Genomic DNA, 22,481 nt, shown 5'->3' on the forward strand with positions numbered 1-22,481 from the left:
ATAATAATTTTCCGAATCTTAATCCATTGTTTTAATAACTTTACCGTTTCAAAACCAAACCAAATTTCAATATACATAAAAAATGAAAAATATGTCGAACGCATTATTTCAGTTTGCGTGTGATAAACAATATACTAATTAAATGCTCTTTAATTCAAATAAAGTATTACACATATAAAAGGCTAATAAGAGCAGAAGTAATATTACGGTTATAAAAACTAGTTTATTACATTTAATCAATATGTACTGATATAAACAATAAAGTTTAAATTAATCTAAAATTATAAAAATAAACTCGAAAGTTAAAACAAATGAGAAAGCGAACGTTTCGATCCAATTTTTTGGATCTTCTTCAGCGCAGTACAAAAAGTAAAATTAAAATCACCAAATTCTAAATGTCTTTATTTAATACAAAATTGTTAAAATTCACACCCCCGATTTACTTTAGATATGTTGACGACATTGTATTGACTGTTCCATTGACTTTAATTGACCACACACTTATGATTTTTAATTCTTATCATAATAGACTCCAATTCACTCTGGAAACTGACGATAATAATAAAATAAACTTTTTAGATTTGACAATAATTTTAGAAAACAACAAGATAATTACTGATTGGTATCACAAGCCGACATTCTCGGGGAGATATTTACATTTCTTGTCTCAGCATCCATTTTGTCAAAAGCGGGGAACTAAGGTCTGGCTATTAAATAACGAGACTGCTTATAAAAAAGAGTTTTATTTTAAAAATTATTCTACAATCGAATGCTCCCCTTCAATATACTCCCCTTCCCTCGCCACACACCGTTCCATTCGTTTTTTCCATTGGTCAAAGCAATGCTGGAAGTCTTCTTTTGTAAGAGCATTTAGGAGCTCCGCCGATTTTCGCTTCACCTCTTCCATCGACTCGAACCGGGTTCCTTTTCAGGCAGACTTGATCTTTGGAAACAGGAAAAAGTCACAGGGTGTTAAATCAGGCGAGTACGGCGCGTGTTCGAGCACTGGAGTGCCTCTAGCGGCTAAATAACGCTTCACAGATAGCGCGTTATGGGCAGGTGCGTTGTCCTGGTGCAAGATCCACGATTTGTTTTTCCACAACTCCGGCCGTTTCTTACGAACTCGCTCTCGCAGCGTTGCCAAAACTTTCAAATAGTAAGTTTGGTTTACAGTTTGACCCTCTGGAACTCATTCAGTCATCACGATGCCGTTGATGTCGAAAAAAACGATTAGCATGGCTTTAAATTTTGATTTCGACATCCTTGCTTTTTTCAATCTTTTATACCATTCGAAAACACGCGCACGAGATAGAGAATTCTCACCATAGGCCTCTTTCAACAACTTATAGCACTCAGTCGAAGTTTTTTTTAATTTAACGAGAAATTTCACATTGATCCGTTGCTCGTGTTTTTCGTCACACATTGTTATCGGCACGAGAAAAAAACACGTTCGTTTCTAACCTCTACAGAAAAAATACTACTACAGCGACAAAAACGTGTTTTCGTACTGGAATAGTAGACACTTCCAGCTATCCAACGCTGCATTCGTTTCCCACCCTACCCCTCTAGGACGCCTTTTGCGCGCGCAATCTCGTTATTTAATAGCCAGACTCTATATACGGTCTAGTGGATAGAACAATTTTATTGTCACATCCACGATTTCATTATAAGAATCTCGTTACCGTTGTCAACATACTTTTAGAAAATTGTTATCCGCTTGACTTGATCTTTAATACTATTAACCAACGTCTAGTAATTTTATTTAAAAAATTAAAAAATACCACAATTAACGGTAACAACAATAATAATAATAATAATAGTGAAAAAACGTCTTTTTTCACTATACCGTTTTTACCCGGTTTGACGGAACAATTTAGAAATATTATTAGGAACATAAATTTTAAATTATTTTTTTTTAATTTTAATAAATTAAATAAATATATACGAGTACATAACGAAGTAACGCGGAACACCTTGGATAAAATAACGGACGTTAGAATAGATCCTGCTTCTTTCAATCATACATGTCAAGATTTAAAACAGTTGAAAGATAAATGGTTTATCAACAAATCTTCAATTAATATTCCGGACGATATCCTAAGTTTTTTACAGTTGGGGAGTAATTTTAGTTTACTTTTTGACAACAGAACTAATTTAACGATTGAGTTTGTTAAGAACATTGAAAATAATATTAGAAAATTACCGGTTAGAGAACGTACAATTATAAGAAATCGAACAAGTAATGTGATAAAATCTATTTTGACTTATTCTTATCCTACGAATGAAGCAAATAATACGCTTTCACATTTAAATCACATTACTAAAAATTTCTTAAAAGAAAATAAAAATCTTATTCTTACACGTGCGGCTAAAGTCTGTATTCATTAGTTTACAAAATTAATTGTTCAAACTACGACGCTTCTTACGTGGGCCAGACTAGTAGAAGACTGACCACAAGAATTTCTGAACATAATAAACACATAGTTAGAAATATTAATACTAAATCAGTAATAACGGACCACCGCGTTAATTTTAATCATGAATTTGATTGGGAGAACATTAATATTTCAGATAAAGAAATATATTACGGAAAAAGATCAGTATCAGAAATGATATACATAAAAAGACAAAATAATAGTCTCACTCTACAGACTAATACTGAAAATCTATCTGATATTTATATCGAAGCTATAGAGAGACTACCTAAACTCTAAGATTAAATAACAAATACAAAATGATTATAATTGTTTGTCACTTTTCGTTTCCAACTGAGCTTCAGTTTCCTCTGAGCCGTTCTACTGACATGAGGATTACACTAGCGTCACTTTTGTTACTGTTACAATTAAAATATTGTCACATCATAAATATATGTAAGTTTTTATTAGCATTTTTTATACCATGTGTTAGATTATTGTTTTATAACGCACTTGATTTTGGATATTATAATTAGTGAGGTGTAATGAGAAAATTATTTTGATTAATAGGATGCGATTAATATTTTATATTTTAACACCTGCCAACCTCGTAGTCAGAAAACTAGAGAGGATCGCTTCTCACAGTAACGTAAATATGATGGCTCAGTGAGAGTCATATTAATGTTAATCTTACGACGTTTTATTTCGTTTACTGATGTAACCGCGTTTAAATATGTTTATTAGACGTTTATACGTTAAAAATATTTAGACTTTGGTGATTTTAATTTTGCTTTTTGTACTGCGCTGAAGAAGATCCGAAAAATTGGATTGAAACGTTTGCTTTCTCATTTGTTTTAACTTTCGAGTTTATTTTTATAATTTTAGATTAATTTAAACTTTATTGTTTATATCAGTACATATTAATTAAATGTAATAAACTAGTTTTTATAACCGTGATATTATTTCTGTTCTTATTAGCTTTTTATATGTGTAATATCTTATAATTTACTAAAAATATTCTCAGAATATACTATAAGATATTTTCAGTATGTACTGAGAAACAAACTAGTGAGACATAGGAACTTTCTCAGTATATACTTGATATCGTAGTACATATTTCGAATATTCTTAGAATATACTCAATATACATTAACGATATTCTCAGAACATTTTCCTAATCTACATGTGCTGTGTGGGGAGGAAGGAGTGAACGGTAAAAAAAGAAAAGAAAGAAGTGGTAGCTTAGAAAGTATAGAGAATTTATTGAAAAGAAAAAGGGAGCTGGAGGAAAAGAGCACAGAAAGGAGGGCGTGAAGGCTTTTAAAAAAATAATAAAATAGTGAGATCACCAGAGAAAGGAAGGGATGAGGAAAGGGAGATAAAGAGACTAATTCAAGATATGTGACAGGAAGTGAAAGAGATGATGGGGAAATTGAATAAGGAAATAAAAAAGCAGGAGGAAAGGATAAGAGGAGAGATGGAGAAGCTAAGAAGAGACTACAGAGAGCAAATGGAAAAATGGAGAGAAGAGAAGGAGTTAAAAGAAAATATAAAAGGAATGAAGAGGAGAGCGGAAGGGCTGGAGAAAAAGATGGCGAAAGGGAGATAGTGATGATAGAATTGGAGAAAGAGGAACAAAAATGGAAGGTGATGGAGAAGAAAAAGAAGCTAAGAGGTAGAAAAGAGGATCAATGCGGATCTAACGTGGAAATCATAAAACACATTATGAGTTGACAGTTTATTTGCAATTCGAAACGCCATACTAAGATATAAATAGATAAGAAAAACTGTAATTTCGTATTCATTTCTCGTTTTTCATATAAAATTGGAGTTTCTTGGGATCGTTGATATGTATTGCAATCTTGAAGAAGGATTTTTAATTTTGTCAAATTAATGCAACAAAAGACTAGAAATATGAAAATCGTAATTTTGTTACTAATATAGACAGTCGAGGGATCCTTTAATTTTGCACGATTAGTTAGTAACTCTTATTTTCATTGCTTTGAAGAGAACGTTTTTTTATCATGTCGGCGGATGCAGTTTTTAAATCGTAAGCTAAACCTAAATAAACAAAGAAGTCGATAAATGCTGTGGTAAAATTTAACCCATAATTTCCAAATTCCGCTGTTTTGTAATCCCAAGGGAAAATGTGATGATAATTGTGCCAGCCTTCGCCAAGAGCCATGATAGAAACTGCAATATTGTCGGTAGAGCTGATTGATCTATATAATATAATAATAACACTGTTACACAAAAAAACAAAAGTGGTATGTCCGAGAGACCCCCCTACTCCTTGGTTTGTTGGTGCTCTGAATCAAAATCCGAGGTCCGTTTAACTCCATCAGATCCCAATTTTTTATAACCTCAAAATATATGAAATTTCGGGGTAAATTCGACTTTATATGGAAAAATCATTCAACTCTCAGCTGAAATTTAATGGAAACGTTATGCCGATAATATATATTGGTGTATTGAACTATCATACCTATTTATACTATGAGATACTTTGCATACCTTCTTGAAATACGAGATCACAGCAAGAAGGAAGCTATATTTACTGTAAATAGTGCACTCTTTATTTGGATGCGATGAATAAAAAATGGACCATCGATTGTCTTCGTGCCGTAAAAAACACAATGATCTTGTGTTTATGTTTACTTATTTTTCCGATCTATAAGAAGTTGAATACTTCTTGCATCCATTACATGATGAAGTCATGTTCGGATAGAAACTACCCAGGTAGCAAAATGACATCATTTTGACGTTTTTTTGGTGACATTAGTTTGCTACTTGGGTACTGAATCTGCTGACATGATGAACAGTACGGGCGATGACAACTGCTCTAAAAGAGGATAAAAATATGGCCAGAAAGGAACACAATGAAACCTGGATCCATGAAGATAATCAAGAAATCGTTGATTGACAAATCAAAAGTTTTACTTCCGCCTCTCCATATAAAACTTGGTTTAATGAAGCAATACGTAAATGCTTTAAACAAAGAAGGTGATTGTTTTCGCTACATAGGACAAACGTTTCCTAACATCTCTGACGCTAAATTGAAGGAAGGAATATACAACGGCCCTCAGATTCATACATTGTTAAAAGATGGGATCTTTGCTACAAAAATGAATGATGTCAAAAAAAAGCATGGTTTAATTTCAAAAACGTTGTCGGAAATTTTTTAAGAAATCACAGAAATCCAGATTATAAGGAATTGGTGGGAAAAATGATTGAAAACTTTAAGGAATTAGGATGTCTGATGAATTTGAAGATACATTTCTTGGATTCGCATCTCGATTGGTTCTCAGAAAATCTCGGTGATTATAGCGAAGAGCAAGAAAAACGATTCCATCAAGATATCAGAAAAATGGAATGTCGATATCAAGGAAGGTGGAATGTAAATATGATGGCTGACTATTACTGGACAGTGAAAAGAGATATACTACAAAGAGCGAGAAAGTGAAAAAAACGAATGCCTTTACACAGAACGTTTGAGAGCAAGAGAGAGCGCTACTTACGGTAAATATAGCTTCCTTCTTGCTGTGATCTCGTATTTCAAGAAGGTATGCAAAATATCTTTAGTATAAATAGGCATGATAGTTCAGTACACCGACATATATCATCGGCATAACGTTTCCATTAAATTTCAGCCAAAAGTTAAATGATTTCTTCATATAAAGTCGAATTTACCCCAAAATTTCATATTTTTTGAGATTATAAAAAACTGGGACTTGATGGAGTTAAACGGATTTGGATTCAGAGGACCAAAAAACCAAGGCGTAGGGAATCTAGTTTTTCGGACATACCACTTTTGTTTTTTTGTGTGCCTATGTAATTTTTAAGCATCGATATGATGTGAATTATTATAAATACGATTCACTAATTTTAAATAAATAGATATATATACATATATATTTGTACATAATAAGTCACATATACTGCACAAATGCATACTTATTATATGGTTTTTCACCCCATAAGTGAGCCACAGAATTCACCGCCCAAGTAAAATTTAAATTTAAACCATATCTGCACACGGACATGTGCCATGCATACCAGAAACTCTCATTCCATGCCAACCAAGGTACCAATATTGGTATGATAAAGCAACAGAGTACTACCAAATATGAATACCATTTAAAAAAAAGTATGAATAAAAAAAATAATATCAATATATAAAGTCAAACGAACAATGCTTCATTTGGTTCCGTAAAAATAAGTTATGCCTGTCGTACTTTCTTTGAAAGACCACGAGGGGGTCTTGTTCTATATCACTCATGTCAATTGTAGCACCCTTGATAATGACGTCCGAATGTTTATGAACCATAAGCCATCCGATATGCGAGAAAAAAAATCCTCTACGCGCATTATACGGATCCGCATCAGTGTCAGTGAATTTATGATGCGTTCTATGATCTCTAACCCACACGAAAATGTTATCCTAAAAATTATAGCTTAATAAAATTTGAATACCACAAAAACAGAAATAAAATGTAGAACTCTAAATAATAGCTAACAAAAGTTTACAATACACTTGAACGAGAAGAAAAACATTAACAATAAACTTACTTGGAGAGCAGCAGCATTGAGAATTACAAGAATGAGTCTCAGTGGCCATTTCGCTTTATAAGACCGATGACACCATAATCTATGAGCGCCAGCAGTAATGCCAAAACCCGAAAGAACAGCAATAATATAAACTATAAATTACAAATAATTATTCGATAACATATATGTATTTTATTTTTATTATTGTATTGAATATGTGCAATGTAGTTTAAAATCTTATGGAATAATAACAAATAAATAAAAAACATACACCAGATAATCGTCCACAGTTTGGCGTAAAAGGCAAACAGATATAATCCGTAAAGGATGGAAAGATGAATATAAGTGAAAATAATCACATTTTTCCAAACAATTTTCATTTCATAATTAACCTTATGTGATTCTTTTGTCAATATTTCGTTATTTACAGTCTCTTTAAATTTCATTACAAAATTTTTCATTATATTGAATGTCAAACTGTAAAAAATTGTGTTTAATAGTAAAAAGTGCAGCTTCTATATAAATTTCGTAATAATAGTCTGCAACACATAATAATTCTTAACATTGTATAATGTTTTATCATATAATTTTTACTCGTTAGCATTATAATTTACGATTAAAGTTAATACAATAATAAAGGAGGCAGCGGTCTGAATTTGTGATAAAAAGACAAAAAATTTTTATATACGAGTTTTTTTTGCTTCTCGCGTCACGTCATAACAATATTTGCTTGTATAAAAGTTTCATAATTTATACGTACAAAATAAGATCGCTTCCTCCAAAAAATTGCATAAAGGAATATTAGTGAACTTGCAGAAATAAGTTTAAAAGTCTAATAAAAAAGATCTCGATTGGGAAATATTTCATTTACATGTGTATGTGCGAAATGACATTTAGGAATAAAACAGAGCAGAAAAGTAATTGCGCAATGTCGCGATAGAGAAAACTGCAATCGTGCAGTTAGACAAGGACAGATAGTCATATTATCTTCGTCTCTCTCATACATAAAATAATATAACGCAAAACGTCTGCCTCTTTGTCAACATAGTTTCCTTCAAGAAAGGCTGAATGAAAAGATTAGTATATTTCTTTATATCCATGCATATATGTATGTATATATGTATGCGTATGTATGCGTAGAAAATGTTTATAAAGAAATATATATATATATATATATATATATATATATATACATACCTATCGATTTATTTAGCTATCTGCCTATCTATCGAACTATCTATCGATCTACTTATCGATCAATCTATCTATCTATTTATCTATCTATTGATCTATCTGTCTCTCTGTGTTCCTGTTTCTATCTCTCTGGCTCTTCTCTCTTTTCTACATTGCATTCTCTTATACATGCATACGTATATATAATTTTTTAAAAATAATCTGCATTACATAAATAAAAATAATTAAATTTATAATCTAAAAATATAATAATTGTAAACAAAGAAGGGCTATAAGAGCTATTAAACATAATACAGTGTCAAATGTTATTAATAAAATTCATTTAAATTAAATAATAAATACATAAGAAATAAACATTTATGCGAACGTTTCGGCTGACATTTCAAGCCTTCTTCAGCGCAATGCAAATGATTTAATTATAAATTGAATTGTAATATTAAACATTAAATTTAAAGTGTAAGACAGGCAATAAGAGCCAATGGCGGAAGACAGTGCGTTATCCCAACAAAACTAAATTTTTTTGTTAGAATTAAATATCTATGCACAAGGCACCAAATTTTACTTGGTCACGGCCAAGATTTAAAATATGAAATAATCTCATTTTTGAAATTTAATTTCAATAATCCTTTAACCCCCCTACGGAAATAAATAAATAAAATGCAAGAGAAAATAATAGATCCGAAAGTCGCTGAATCGGGAATCGAACCCGATTATTCCATATTTTAAATCTTGGCCGTGACCAAGTAAAATTTGGTGCCTTGTGCATAGATATTTAATTCTAACAAAAAAATTTAGTTTTGTTGGGATAACGCACTGTCTGCCGCGATTGGCTCTTATTGCCTGTCTTACACTTTAAATTTATATTTATATTACAGAGCCGTGTTTAAACTCTTAACTTAAACATTAAAGACGGTAATTAACAATGTCAAAATAATAAATATATAAAGTCAGTTTTTTGTCTTGTTATATATGTTGCTAAACAAGTCATCGTGTATGACAACCACCATTACTGATACATACTGAGTTCGAGCGACCGTACCATGCGATCACTTATGAGTATGGACTTCCTGATTTACTGGTCAAGGGAGATATCTTGATTGTATCCTCATAATGAAATGTTGTTAAACATTAAATTAAGATCTAAATAAATAATATCCGATTATTCATTATACCCTGTATATACGTACATACATAATACATACATATATATTGTATATATATGTATATATAAATGTATGTATGTATGTATATATGTATGTATTTATAGGGTGTCCTGCAACTGATGTCTACAATGAAACATATTTGTATTCTTGAGATCATTCTAAAAATAAACATGATTTTGAAATTTTCAAGATTTTCTCCATCTATACATTTTTTGCGATATTCTAATGATACACCCCTCATTCTTATTCAAAATTTATGGGGTTCAATTTTTATAAAATTTTTTTACATAAATAAATATATATATATATATATATAATTTTGAAAAATAACAATTTCTGAAACATAAAGCAGTCACTTGCTTATTTTAAATAGTTATTAGTAATAGAAATATTATAGTAGTATTAAATAGTCGTTACAATAGTACAATAGTAGTAATAATAGTTATAAAGTTGCAGTAGTAACAAAAAAAAATGTTTCATACCAAAGACGATCCATTCGTCTGCTAGTTGCTTTTAAAATATCTTCTCCCAAAACTGATTTGCATGTGCGTTTTCGTTATTTAAAAAAAGGTATTTTATACCAGAGATGATATATTCGTCTGCTAGTTGCTTTTAAAAATATCTTCTCCCAGAACGATTTGCATGTGCGCTTTGGAAAAAGATATTTTATATCAGAGACGATATATTTGCCTGCTAATTGTTTCTAAAATATCTTCTCTCAAAACGATTTGCATGTGCGTTCTGGTTATTTAAACAAATATATTTACCAGAGACGATATATTTGTCTGCTAGTTGCTTCTAAAAATATCTTCTTTCAGAACAATTTGCATGTGCGTTCTGGTTATTTAAACAAAGATATTTTATTATCGATTTTAAAAAATCGGTGGAATTATTCTTAGATACGATGGATTCTAAAGTTAGTATTCAAAAAGTGTCACCTTTTCCTAAATAATAAAAAATTATCAAATCAATAGTTTTTTGGGTGCGCGTGTCTTAGTTCGATAATTAATGTTCTGCCAATATCGCGAATCGGGAGAGAATATCTTAGACGGAATAATTATTAGGTGTTATACAGTATATTGTCTTTTACTCCGTTTATTCGAGTCACACAAAGAATATAAACTCTTTACTCTCCACCGAGGAAAATTGTGTATCGCGAACGCGAGTCAAATTCTATCTGCCTTTCGAGGCCGCGCATTGTCTTGCTTCTCTCCATTTTTCCACGACCTTATTTTTATTTTTAGGTGATTAGCCTATCTATTATTTTGAAGAACTTTCGCTTTTTATTATGTTCGGAAATCGAAATCTACCTTCGTCATGTTAGTCACCTATTTGTTTATTTATTATTTTGTGTCCCCGGTCGCGATATTCTTAACACACGTCGCTTGTAATATATTTTTATCTCGTGTAAATTCTATTTTATATATATTTTAATATGTTTGTGGCATTTATCGCCACAGTTTGTTATATTCCAATACATATTGTTGCAAAAAGACGCCTAAATGCAAATGTTTGCTATAATCGGAGAAACGAAAAAAAAAAAACATTTTGTGGCTGCGTTCTCACGCGAATGGGCGATGGAGGGGCCCATTTTATTCTCGATATTTAAAAAAAAGTTGTTTTGATTCTCTTCTGAATGAATTGATAAATTATCACATGAATGTTGATTATGACCTTCTAGTTCAAAAATTTCTAACGCATCATTAACTTGTGTCAAAGTCTGTCTTACTTCTTCGGTCTTAAGACGCTTTCTGACCTCTTTCACAGATGAAGCATGCAGCTTGCGTTTCATATTTTGCTTTACATACAATAAATAAATTTAAGAGAATATATTATATATACCTAAATGTGTATATGTGATAACATAAAAGTCTGCAAATTTAATAAATAAGATAATATCGCAACAGTACTATATATAATATAAATATGACAGTACAACAAAACACAATATGAAAGTAAAAAAATTTTAAATAAATAGAAATATTATCACAACATGACAATACAACAATACATATACATATATAAAAAGAGAAATATTATTCAGATGAACATAAATATTCACTCCTCAGCTTTATTTTAACCTCTTTGTTGGATTTTTCTCATGTCAAACTATATGATCATTTTCCTCTATCTTTATAAAGAAAGTGCGTCAGCCGACACATATATATTATTCCAACGCAAGGAACTTTATTCCATCAACGATGTTAATATAAGGTATGTAAGATCTAACAAATATTATTTTAAAAATCTTAAAAAATAATAAATTTGTTCTACACAATTCTCTAATATTTTAACTATAAAACTTTAAAAATCAAGAGGTTAATATTAATTAGCAATTATAAATATCTTTAATGAATTCATTTCCTTCGTGTTTCCAGGCACAATTAAACCGCCAAACAATCACACCACTAATGAAAACAGACCATTCGTCCTCTTCTGGATTTGTTCACGCTTGCTTTGTGCGTAGTATACGTGCACACGTGTCAAAATAAATATAACAATTGTATGGCGTCACTTTCGATTTCTAGAGTTTTTAACGCCCTCTATATCCATGCAGGCCACAATGACGTCATTTTAACGTCATCGCAGAAAGGCTTGATATAAATTTGACATTTTAAAGTCAAAATGACATCATTTTGACACTATCGTGACTTTTTGTTCTACTTGGGAAGTCAATAATTGAACGGTTTACGAGATATTTTACATAATCTAACATATTTTGATATAAAAAATAAAAAATATTTCGTAAATAAAATATTTAGTGTTTGATAATACTTTTATGTATAAAATAATTATAGACAAATAAAAAAAGATACACAGTAAAAAAAATATACAATTTGCTACATGCAGCTATATACAATATATTTTTTTGTAAAAACAACATTTTTGTTGTTTATACCAATTGTTTCGTCTAATTATTCTATACATGCAGGAGCGCAGGAGCGTACATAAAAGCAAGACTATTGAAAACTAAATATTTTACGAGATATTTTGTATTTTATATTAAAAATATATCAGATTATGTGAAATATCTCGGAAACTGTTCAATTCTTGGCTACATTTTCTTATATTTTTATGCAGAATATTACAAAAAATCTATTTACATAAACAGTTAGAATAATTATATATAAAATAATTAAATTAACTGAATAAATAAGCTTAAAAATTGCTTCTTACAAACATTTCTATGACATCAACTATGCCTCCCTTGAGATATTAAAACTTTTATTTGAAACATTTTTTTCTACAAACATTTTTAGTGATAAAAATTTGTAACGCTTATTGAAAAACCCGGTACATATTTATTACATCTCTATTCTTCCTATATATATATATATATATATATATATATATATATATATATAATGTTAGATTATGTAAAATATCTCGTAAACCGTTCAAGTATTGATTTTTACCCTGTATGCAGAATATGTTACAAGGAATCAATTTACATCAATACTTATTATTAGACTAATCAATATCAAATAATCAAGTTGACTAATGATATTGAAAATTGCCTTCTACAACAAACATTTCTGTAACATCAAAGTATGTATATCTCTGTTGAAATACTGGAACTTTTATTTGCAGCATTATTTTCTAAAAATTATACTTTTAGAAATAAAAAATTATAACGTATTATTTAGGACACTCAGTAAATATATTTATACACACACATGTGCATGCTCAGTAAATATATTCATACACACACATGTAAATGTTAAGTAATTATATTCATACATACACATGTGAATGATATATATATTATATATATATAAGAATTGCATGTAAATATATAAGCAAAAATATATATATATATATAATATTATTGTGTTCAAACTATGTGATAAAGATAGACACAATTATGTATGTATGTTTTACTGTCATTGACACGCTTAGATAAAAACGCGTGTGCGAGATGATTCAACAGTAAAAATATATTATGTTGTCTAAAAAAATATAATATGTTAAACACAATAAAATTGTTTTTTTTTTACATCCATGTAAATTTTTAATATATGGAAACTGCCGATAATAGCAAAATTAAAATTGTCGGTAATTATCGACAATTTTAGTTCCGTTTAGATGAGGGCGCTAACCCGTCGGAGTTCGGCCAACGCTCCGGCATCCGCCGCATGGTTTAACAGCGTAATGCCGACGTTTCGCAAACGTTGCAGTTTGCATCTCTAGGGCTGAGAGCTCCGATATTGAGCTTTCTTGGGTTGTGATCCTTATATATATTGAATATGGATTGTTAGTTTCATCTCTCTATAATGATAAAGATTAAAAAGAAGAGAAAAAGAATTAAAAAGATATTAACAAATCATCTTTTTGATAGTGATAGCTTGTTAGTTTCATCTTTCTATAATGATAAAGATTAAAAAGAAGGGAAAAAGAATTAAAAAGATATTAACAAACATTTTTTTTGATAGTGATAGTTTGTTAATATCTTTTTAATTCTTTTTCCCCAAACATTCTTTTTGATAGTGATAGTTTGTTAATATTTTTTTAATTCTTTTTCCCTCCTTTTTAATCTTTATCATTATATAGAGAGATAAAACTAACAACCCATATTCAATATATATAAGGATCACAACCCAAGAAAGTTCAATATCGGAGCTCTCAGCCCTGAAGATGCAAACTGCAACGTTTGCGAAATGTTGGCATTACGCTGTTAAACCACACGGCATCCATTCGAAAACCTTCTGCATTGATGATTCCAATAGCCGCGAAAGTCTCAAAACTAGAATTTAAGTCTTATATTCGTCATATTATACCGTCAATAAGACATCAAAATGATGTCAAAAGACGTCAAAATGACATCAATAAGTCGTCAGAAAATGACGTCTCATGAATGTGACATTTCGACATCATTTTCGGGTCTCATAGGACCTAACTAGGACGTCTCATTGATCGTTTCGTGACTAAAATTGGCCGTTAGTATGACGTCATTTTGTTACTTGGGTATATTTACAATTATATATATTTATGAAAGAAATAGTAGGATAGTAGTGTAATACAAAAAAATATTAATTTATACATAGTATATACATACATATATAATAATTATTTTCTTGTAACGCTACTATCTTATTATTTCTTTCATAAGTATATAATAAATACAAAAATGACATAATCTTTAAAAACTGATCTTTAAAAAAGGTAAAGAAGGCGCCTAGTATGGGTTCACCAGTAGTCAAAATTTATCCATTGTAAACCCATGGAGAATTGTACTTACGTAGAATCGTACTACAATAGTTATTTGTGTTACAAGTACGAAAAGTTGGCTATTAGTCACGAGTAGACAATAGCCAACTTCCGTACGTGACACACATACTATTTTGTATTACAAGTATATTCAAAGTGGCACTTGAGTACCTGATTTCTGTACCTGATTTACGCAGTAGACTGATATATGAATAGCAGATAGGGTTAGGTGCGTGTTGGGAGAGCGCTGAGTGGCGATAGTTTTGCCAGTTGTTTTGTATGTGCGCTGCAAGATGACGTTGATATTCTTGAACAAGGCTTGATACTCGTAGGCAATAAGTTATTGCCCACGGTTTTTCCGTGAGATAAGACTTTGAATATGACGTATGGAATATTTTGTAGGTAGATGTTGGCAAATCGTTATTTTGCGTACAGAAATCGCTTATGAAAAGTGCTACTTTGCATGCACGTGTAATATAAAATACAATGTGTTGCACGTACGGAAGTTGACTATTGTCTACTCGTGCTGGTAAACGCGCACTCGTGACCAATAGCCCACTTTCCGTACTTGTAACACAATATACTATAGCAGCACGCCAAATTTTTTACTAACACTTTTTTATTTTTTATTGATTCTTTATACGACTCTATATAGATTTGCAATTTTAATTTTCCACTAATACAAGTTTCTACTTTTACTTGTAATTTTTATTATTTTTATTTTTTGATATCATTATTTTTGTAGTACGATTCTACATGGATTTGCAATGGTTAATTATAGGATTCTACATGAGTTTGCAATGGTTAATTTTTCATAGAATTCTACATGAATTTGCAATGGATAAATTTTGACTACTGGTGAGCCTATACTAGGCACTTTTTTACCTTTTTTTTAAAGATCAGTTTTTAAAGATTATTTTTTAACGCGAAGCGAGGTTCCACATGGTTTTGCAAGTTTAACTACGATTTTTAAAATTGATAGCGCACCTCGTGCAAAAAGAAACGCGTCTTTCCTTGTTAGCACACGTCCTGGTAGCGCACCTCGTGTGCTATTGAGAAAAGAAACGCGTCTCTTCTCGTTAGCACACGTCTCGGTAGCACATCTCGTGCGCTATCGGAAAAAGAAACGCGTCTTTTTTTGACAGCACACGTTCCGGTAGTGCTCCTCGTGCGGAAAAAAAACGCGATTGGCGTATTATCGAGAAAAATAAAATATATAATGTGCGCTATCGGGACTATGTTTAATTTTCTTGTGTGTTATCGGGATGCGTATTAAAGGGATGTGGGCTATCGGGAATTATTTTTAATTTGACGTGTGCTATCAGGCTGTGCGCTATTGCACCATGTGCTAACGAATCCCGCGCAACATAATGACATACAAATACAATTATATTACTTATATTACTTATTTTGACTTATATTACTTATATGTGACATACATGGTGCGTTCACAAAGTTTTAAGACTGATTTTTTCCTGAGTAGGGGAAGGCGCGCAGAACGGTTCCACCGACAGGGTAAAGTAGTTGGGGGTGTCAGCTAACCGACCGTTCAGCGGCAATTGCCTCCGAGACGCTGAAGTAAGCAGATCGCTAGTGCCTATAAAGAAGAAGCCATGTCACGTGCAATGGTTTTCATGGGGCACAAGAGGCTCAAAGATGGCCGCGAGGACGTGGACGACGATGACCGCGCTGGGAGACCTTCAACAAGCCGAACTCATAAAAATTTGGTGAAAGTCCGTGAACTTTTAAATACTGACCGTCGTTTTTCACGCACTTTCACCAAATTTTCATGAGTGCGGCTTGTTGAAAGTCTCCCAGCGCGGTCATCGTCGTCAACGTCCTCGCGGCCATCTTTGAGCCTGTTGTGCCACATGAAAACCATTGCACGTGACATGGCTTCTTCTTTATAGGCCTCTTGAATCATACCAAAAGTCTCTGTAGCGGTTTTGTTCAGTTTCGCACAGAACTTTATCAAATAACGCTGCTCTAAATGACGCTGCATTTTCGACTCTCTGAGTTTTCGACAGGGGTCACTGACACACACTTACGCCACTAGCGATCTGCTTACTCCAGCGTCTCGGAGGCAATTGCCGCTGAACGGTCGGTTAGCTGACACCCCCAACTACTTTACCCTGTCGGTGGAACCGGTCTGCGCGCCTTCTCCTACTCAGGAAAAAATCAGTCTTGAAACTTTGTGAACGCACCATGTATGACATGAACACGATAATCACGAAGCATCACTAGTCACTGGTGCAATCTTGTGGCAAACGTTTCAACTGATCAAAATTTGAGTGAGTTCCGACTGTCACAGTATCAATTGAACACGATAATATTTCCCAATCGGACACAGTCTCAAAATGACACAGTTTCGATTGAACATAGTTCCGATTGGACACAATCCTTTCAAACATGGTACTGATTGGACGCATACAATTGCTATCAGACACAATCTCAATCTGATACAGTCCCGATCAGACACAGCTAATCGGATACAGTGTTGATCAACTCAGCCCCGATCGGGAGAGGACTACGATGTCTATGGCCCACAGATTTGACTATAAATTATTGTTAAATGAATCATTTAGAACAAAAGTAAGAATGGTCAAAGTTGCTTATTGTTTTAGAGAAATCGATCTTTTATTATCATAATTATATGGACTAATGTAGAACCTTACGGCGTGTGGAAGGTGTATGCGTAAACACAGTGGATACCGCCCTGTGGGAGGTTCTACTATCAAAAAACTAAACGCAAGTTTGGATTGAATCTCGCTTCGCGTGGAAAGTTGCAAACTCATGTGTAAATAAAAAAATCATGTGGAAATGTTTGGCACGATACACTACCATGTCTCTTGAAGCTGATTAAAGTTTGAGACATTCCTGGAGCAAATATTAAAAATTCATATAAATACAATATAAATACGCAGAATAATATAGCAATATAATATAGCAATGTAATATAGCATAGAATATAATACATAAAATTTTGATACATTAATCTGAAAACATCTCTTATACTTAAGAAATTGTCTTTTAAATTCCTGAAAACATTCTGGTTTTGTTAAAAATCATTTCTCCCACTTCTACTGTTACACATGTCTCTCTTTAAGAGTTACACACAAAATAGAATTAATAATTGTAAACAAAGAAGGGCTATAAGAGCTATTAAACATAACAAGTTGTCAGTTAATATTAAAAAATATAACAAAACTTCATTTGAACGTAGCAAGAAATAAATAAGAAGTGATCATTTATTCGCATTTTAACGAAATAATATATACATAAGAAATACACATTAGAGCGAACGTTTCGGCTGACATTTCGAGCCTTCCTCAACGCAATACAAATATTATATAAATTGAAATGTAATATTGAACATTAAAGACGGCAATCAACGATGTCAAGATAATAAAAAGTCAGTTTTTTGTCTCATTACATATGTTTCTAAATAAGTCATCGCGTGTGACAAGTGCAAATTTTTGATACATACTGAGATCGAGCGACAGTGCCATGTAATCACTGTGTATAGGCCTCCTGATTTATTGGTCAAGGGAAATATCTTGATTGAATCGTCATATTGAAATGTTGTTAGACATTAAATGGAGATCTAAATAAATAATATTCAATTATTCACTATACTTTTGAAAAATAACATGCACTGTACACTCACTCAAATAAAATTGGCGATTATTTAATAGAAGTTACAAGTATCAGACGCGAGATCTCATAGACACAATTTTTTCAAAAACAAAAGTTTACTAAAGACAGAACGTCTTTACCGTCTCAACTCCCAATCACAAATGAGGCAGTAACTCGGTGTTTCACCTTTATTATACATATCAAGGTCTGTTTGCAAACCCTGGCAATTTTGGTAAAGAATCTATAATATTATTGTATATATCAGGCAAAAATTTAGTGTCGTTTTGTAGATTCAATCCATTAGTTTGTCTTTTTATATATAACATTTCTGATATAAGTCTTTTATTGTAAAATGGTTCTTTATCTAAAATTATTACCTCAACCCAATCAAATTCATGAGAGAACTCTAATCTATGATCAGTAACAACTGATTTATTGGAACACTTTCTGTTAATATGTTTTTTATGTTCAGTTATCCTAGTATTCAGTTTTCTGCTAGTTTGACCCACATATGAGGCATCACAGTTTTTACAGTTAATTTTATAAACTACATTCGTATTCGCTCCTTTAGGTATTTTGTCTTTGTGTGTTTTAATAAATTTACCTAATTTATTCATGCTCATGTAGGAGAGTCTAGTATCGACTCTTTTTGTAATACCTATCAATTGTTCAGTAGCCTTTGGTAAGTAAGGCACAGTAAAAAACAAATGAAAATCCTTCGACTGATTTTGACTGTTGTTGTTAACATTACTTCTAGTATAAAAAAGAGTTTTGAGTCTATCGTTAATAGTGTCAAAAATGAATTTTACCAGGTAATTATTATTTATTAAGATGTTAATAATCAATTCTATATTATCCTGGTGAAATGAAGGATGAGATAATAAAATTACCCTATCAATCAGACCGATGATCGTTCCTCTTTTTTGACACATAGGGTGTTGTGAAAGAAAATTCAAGTATCTTCCAGAAAACGTCGGCTTTCTAAACCAATCACATGTAATTTTATTATCTTTTGATATTAACTTGATGTCCAAAAAACTCAAACTATGGTTTTTTTCTTTTTCCATTGTGAATTGAATACGCGGGTGTAGCGAATTGAAAGTGTTTAACGTATGTTCAATATATTTATTAGGTACTGACAAAATAAGGTCGTCGACATATCTGTGGAAAAAAACCGGTTTATAGTTAAGTAGGTTCAGAGCTTTAGATTCCAAATCTTGTAATACTATATCAGCGACTATGGGAGAAAGAGGGGAGCCCATCGGAGTTCCATAGGTTTGTTTGTATATGGTGTTATTAAAAGTAAAAAATGTAGAGTTTAATATTAAACTAATGCCATTTAGAAACTCTGATTTATTAAGACTGCAATTGTCAGAGATGAAATGCCATCTCTCAGATAAACCTTCCAATACTAAGTCTATCGGTATATTAGTAAAGAGTGACACAACATCCAATGAAATCAAACTCGAGTTATTTTCTAATTGTAATGTAGAAAATTTTTCTACCAATTTAAAGCTGTTTTCTGTATGGCTACTCGCTTTTGGAATACTTTTTATTAATATTTTGTGTAAAAAAACCGCTAAATTATATAATGGTGTATCAATAGACGAGACGATAATCCTATAGGGGCAATTGATTTTATGCACTTTTGGTAATCCGTAGGCTCTAGGAAGATTATCATCACTACATGATAAATATTTATAAGTATTAAATGATATAAAATCTTTCTTTTTCCATCTCACTAAGAGATCACGGAGATTGGAAACTATACTATTCGTAGGGTCTTTTTTTAACAAAATATAAGTATCTCTATCTTTAAAAATGTTTTCAACCTCCTCTATATATTTGTCCCTATCTAATGCCACCGTGATATTTCCCTTGTCAGCTTTTGTTATAAGAAGATTAGGGTTTTCGTCCAAGAATTTTTTAGTGTTTTCACTTAATTCTAATAATATTTTGTTAAAACCATTGTCCGGATATCGGTATAGATTAATCGAATTCACAACATTCCTAGATTTTTCTCTGACAAAAACTCTTTTATCAGGAGGAAGTTTTTTAATATTATTTTCAAAATATTTTATGAAATCCATGGTTAATTGTACTTTGTTATTATTAGGGAGACTGAAGTTTTCACCTAATTGAAGCAGACTAATTATATTGTTCGGTATCGTAGTAAAAAACTTCCTTCTGATAAAAGAGTTTTTGTCAGAGAAAAATCTAGGAATGTTGTGAATTCGATTAATCTATACCGATATCCGGACAATGGTTTTAACAAAATATTATTAGAATTAAGTGAAAACACTAAAAAATTCTTGGACGAAAACCCTAATCTTCTTATAACAAAAGCTGACAAGGGAAATATCACGGTGGCATTAGATAGGGACAAATATATAGAGGAGGTTGAAAACATTTTTAAAGATAGAGATACTTATATTTTGTTAAAAAAAGACCCTACGAATAGTATAGTTTCCAATCTCCGTGATCTCTTAGTGAGATGGAAAAAGAAAGATTTTATATCATTTAATACTTATAAATATTTATCATGTAGTGATGGTAATCTTCCTAGAGCCTACGGATTACCAAAAGTGCATAAAATCAATTGCCCCTATAGGATTATCGTCTCGTCTATTGATACACCATTATATAATTTAGCGGTTTTTTTACACAAAATATTAATAAAAAGTATTCCAAAAGCGAGTAGCCATACAGAAAACAGCTTTAAATTGGTAGAAAAATTTTCTACATTACAATTAGAAAATAACTCGAGTTTGATTTCATTGGATGTTGTGTCACTCTTTACTAATATACCGATAGACTTAGTATTGGAAGGTTTATCTGAGAGATGGCATTTCATCTCTGACAATTGCAGTCTTAATAAATCAGAGTTTCTAAATGGCATTAGTTTAATATTAAACTCTACATTTTTTACTTTTAATAACACCATATACAAACAAACCTATGGAACTCCGATGGGCTCCCCTCTTTCTCCCATAGTCGCTGATATAGTATTACAAGATTTGGAATCTAAAGCTCTGAACCTACTTAACTATAAACCGGTTTTTTTCCACAGATATGTCGACGACCTTATTTTGTCAGTACCTAATAAATATATTGAACATACGTTAAACACTTTCAATTCGCTACACCCGCGTATTCAATTCACAATGGAAAAAGAAAAAAACCATAGTTTGAGTTTTTTGGACATCAAGTTAATATCAAAAGATAATAAAATTACATGTGATTGGTTTAGAAAGCCGACGTTTTCTGGAAGATACTTGAATTTTCTTTCACAACACCCTATGTGTCAAAAAAGAGGAACGATCATCGGTCTGATTGATAGGGTAATTTTATTATCTCATCCTTCATTTCACCAGGATAATATAGAATTGATTATTAACATCTTAATAAATAATAATTACCTGGTAAAATTCATTTTTGACACTATTAACGATAGACTCAAAACTCTTTTTTATACTAGAAGTAATGTTAACAACAACAGTCAAAATCAGTCGAAGGATTTTCATTTGTTTTTTACTGTGCCTTACTTACCAAAGGCTACTGAACAATTGATAGGTATTACAAAAAGAGTCGATACTAGACTCTCCTACATGAGCATGAATAAATTAGGTAAATTTATTAAAACACACAAAGACAAAATACCTAAAGGAGCGAATACGAATGTAGTTTATAAAATTAACTGTAAAAACTGTGATGCCTCATATGTGGGTCAAACTAGCAGAAAACTGAATACTAGGATAACTGAACATAAAAAAAATATTAACAGAAAGTGTTCCAATAAATCAGTTGTTACTGATCATAGATTAGAGTTCTCTCATGAATTTGATTGGGATGAGGTAATAATTTTAGATAAAGAACCATTTTACAATAAAAGACTTATATCGGAAATGTTATATATAAAAAGACAAACTAATGGATTGAATCTACAAAACGACACTGAATTTTTGCCTGATATATACAATAATATTATAGATTCTTTACCAAAATTGCCAGGGTTTGCAAACAGACCTTGATATGTATAATAAAGGTGAAACACCGAGTTACTGCCTCATTTGTGATTGGGAGTTGAGACGGTAAAGACGTTCTGTCTTTAGTAAACTTTTGTTTTTGAAAAAATTGTGTCTATGAGATCTCGCGTCTGATACTTGTAACTTCTATTAAATAATCGCCAATTTTATTTGAGTGAGTGTACAGTGCATGTTATTTTTCAAAAGTATAGTGAATAATTGAATATTATTTATTTAGATCTCCATTTAATGTCTAACAACATTTCAATATGACGATTCAATCAAGATATCTC

At 31.5% G+C, this 22,481-nt stretch overlaps 1 protein-coding gene across 1 annotated transcript in view; it reads right to left on the reverse strand.

Annotated features, from left to right (window-relative positions):
* Positions 1-4,184: 4,184 nt before the first annotated feature.
* The window catches only part of LOC114940764 (acyl-CoA Delta-9 desaturase-like), a 29,645-nt gene continuing 11,348 nt past the window's right edge, over positions 4,185-22,481 (reverse strand). Inside the window, exons 2-6 of the mRNA XM_085485163.1 lie at positions 7,234-7,439; positions 6,984-7,114; positions 6,652-6,855; positions 6,369-6,553; positions 4,185-4,636 (exon numbers count right to left, since the gene is read on the reverse strand). Coding sequence (XP_085341289.1) covers positions 4,393-4,636; positions 6,369-6,553; positions 6,652-6,855; positions 6,984-7,114; positions 7,234-7,423 — 954 coding nt within the window. The 5' untranslated portion in view covers positions 7,424-7,439 and the 3' untranslated portion in view covers positions 4,185-4,392. The remainder of the gene's footprint in view (positions 4,637-6,368; positions 6,554-6,651; positions 6,856-6,983; positions 7,115-7,233; positions 7,440-22,481) is intronic.

This window comes from Nylanderia fulva, unplaced genomic scaffold, assembly GCF_048542155.1.
Source record: "Nylanderia fulva isolate GAGA-0341 unplaced genomic scaffold, ASM4854215v1 Scaffold347, whole genome shotgun sequence".
Classification (NCBI taxonomy): Eukaryota; Metazoa; Arthropoda; class Insecta; order Hymenoptera; family Formicidae; genus Nylanderia; species Nylanderia fulva.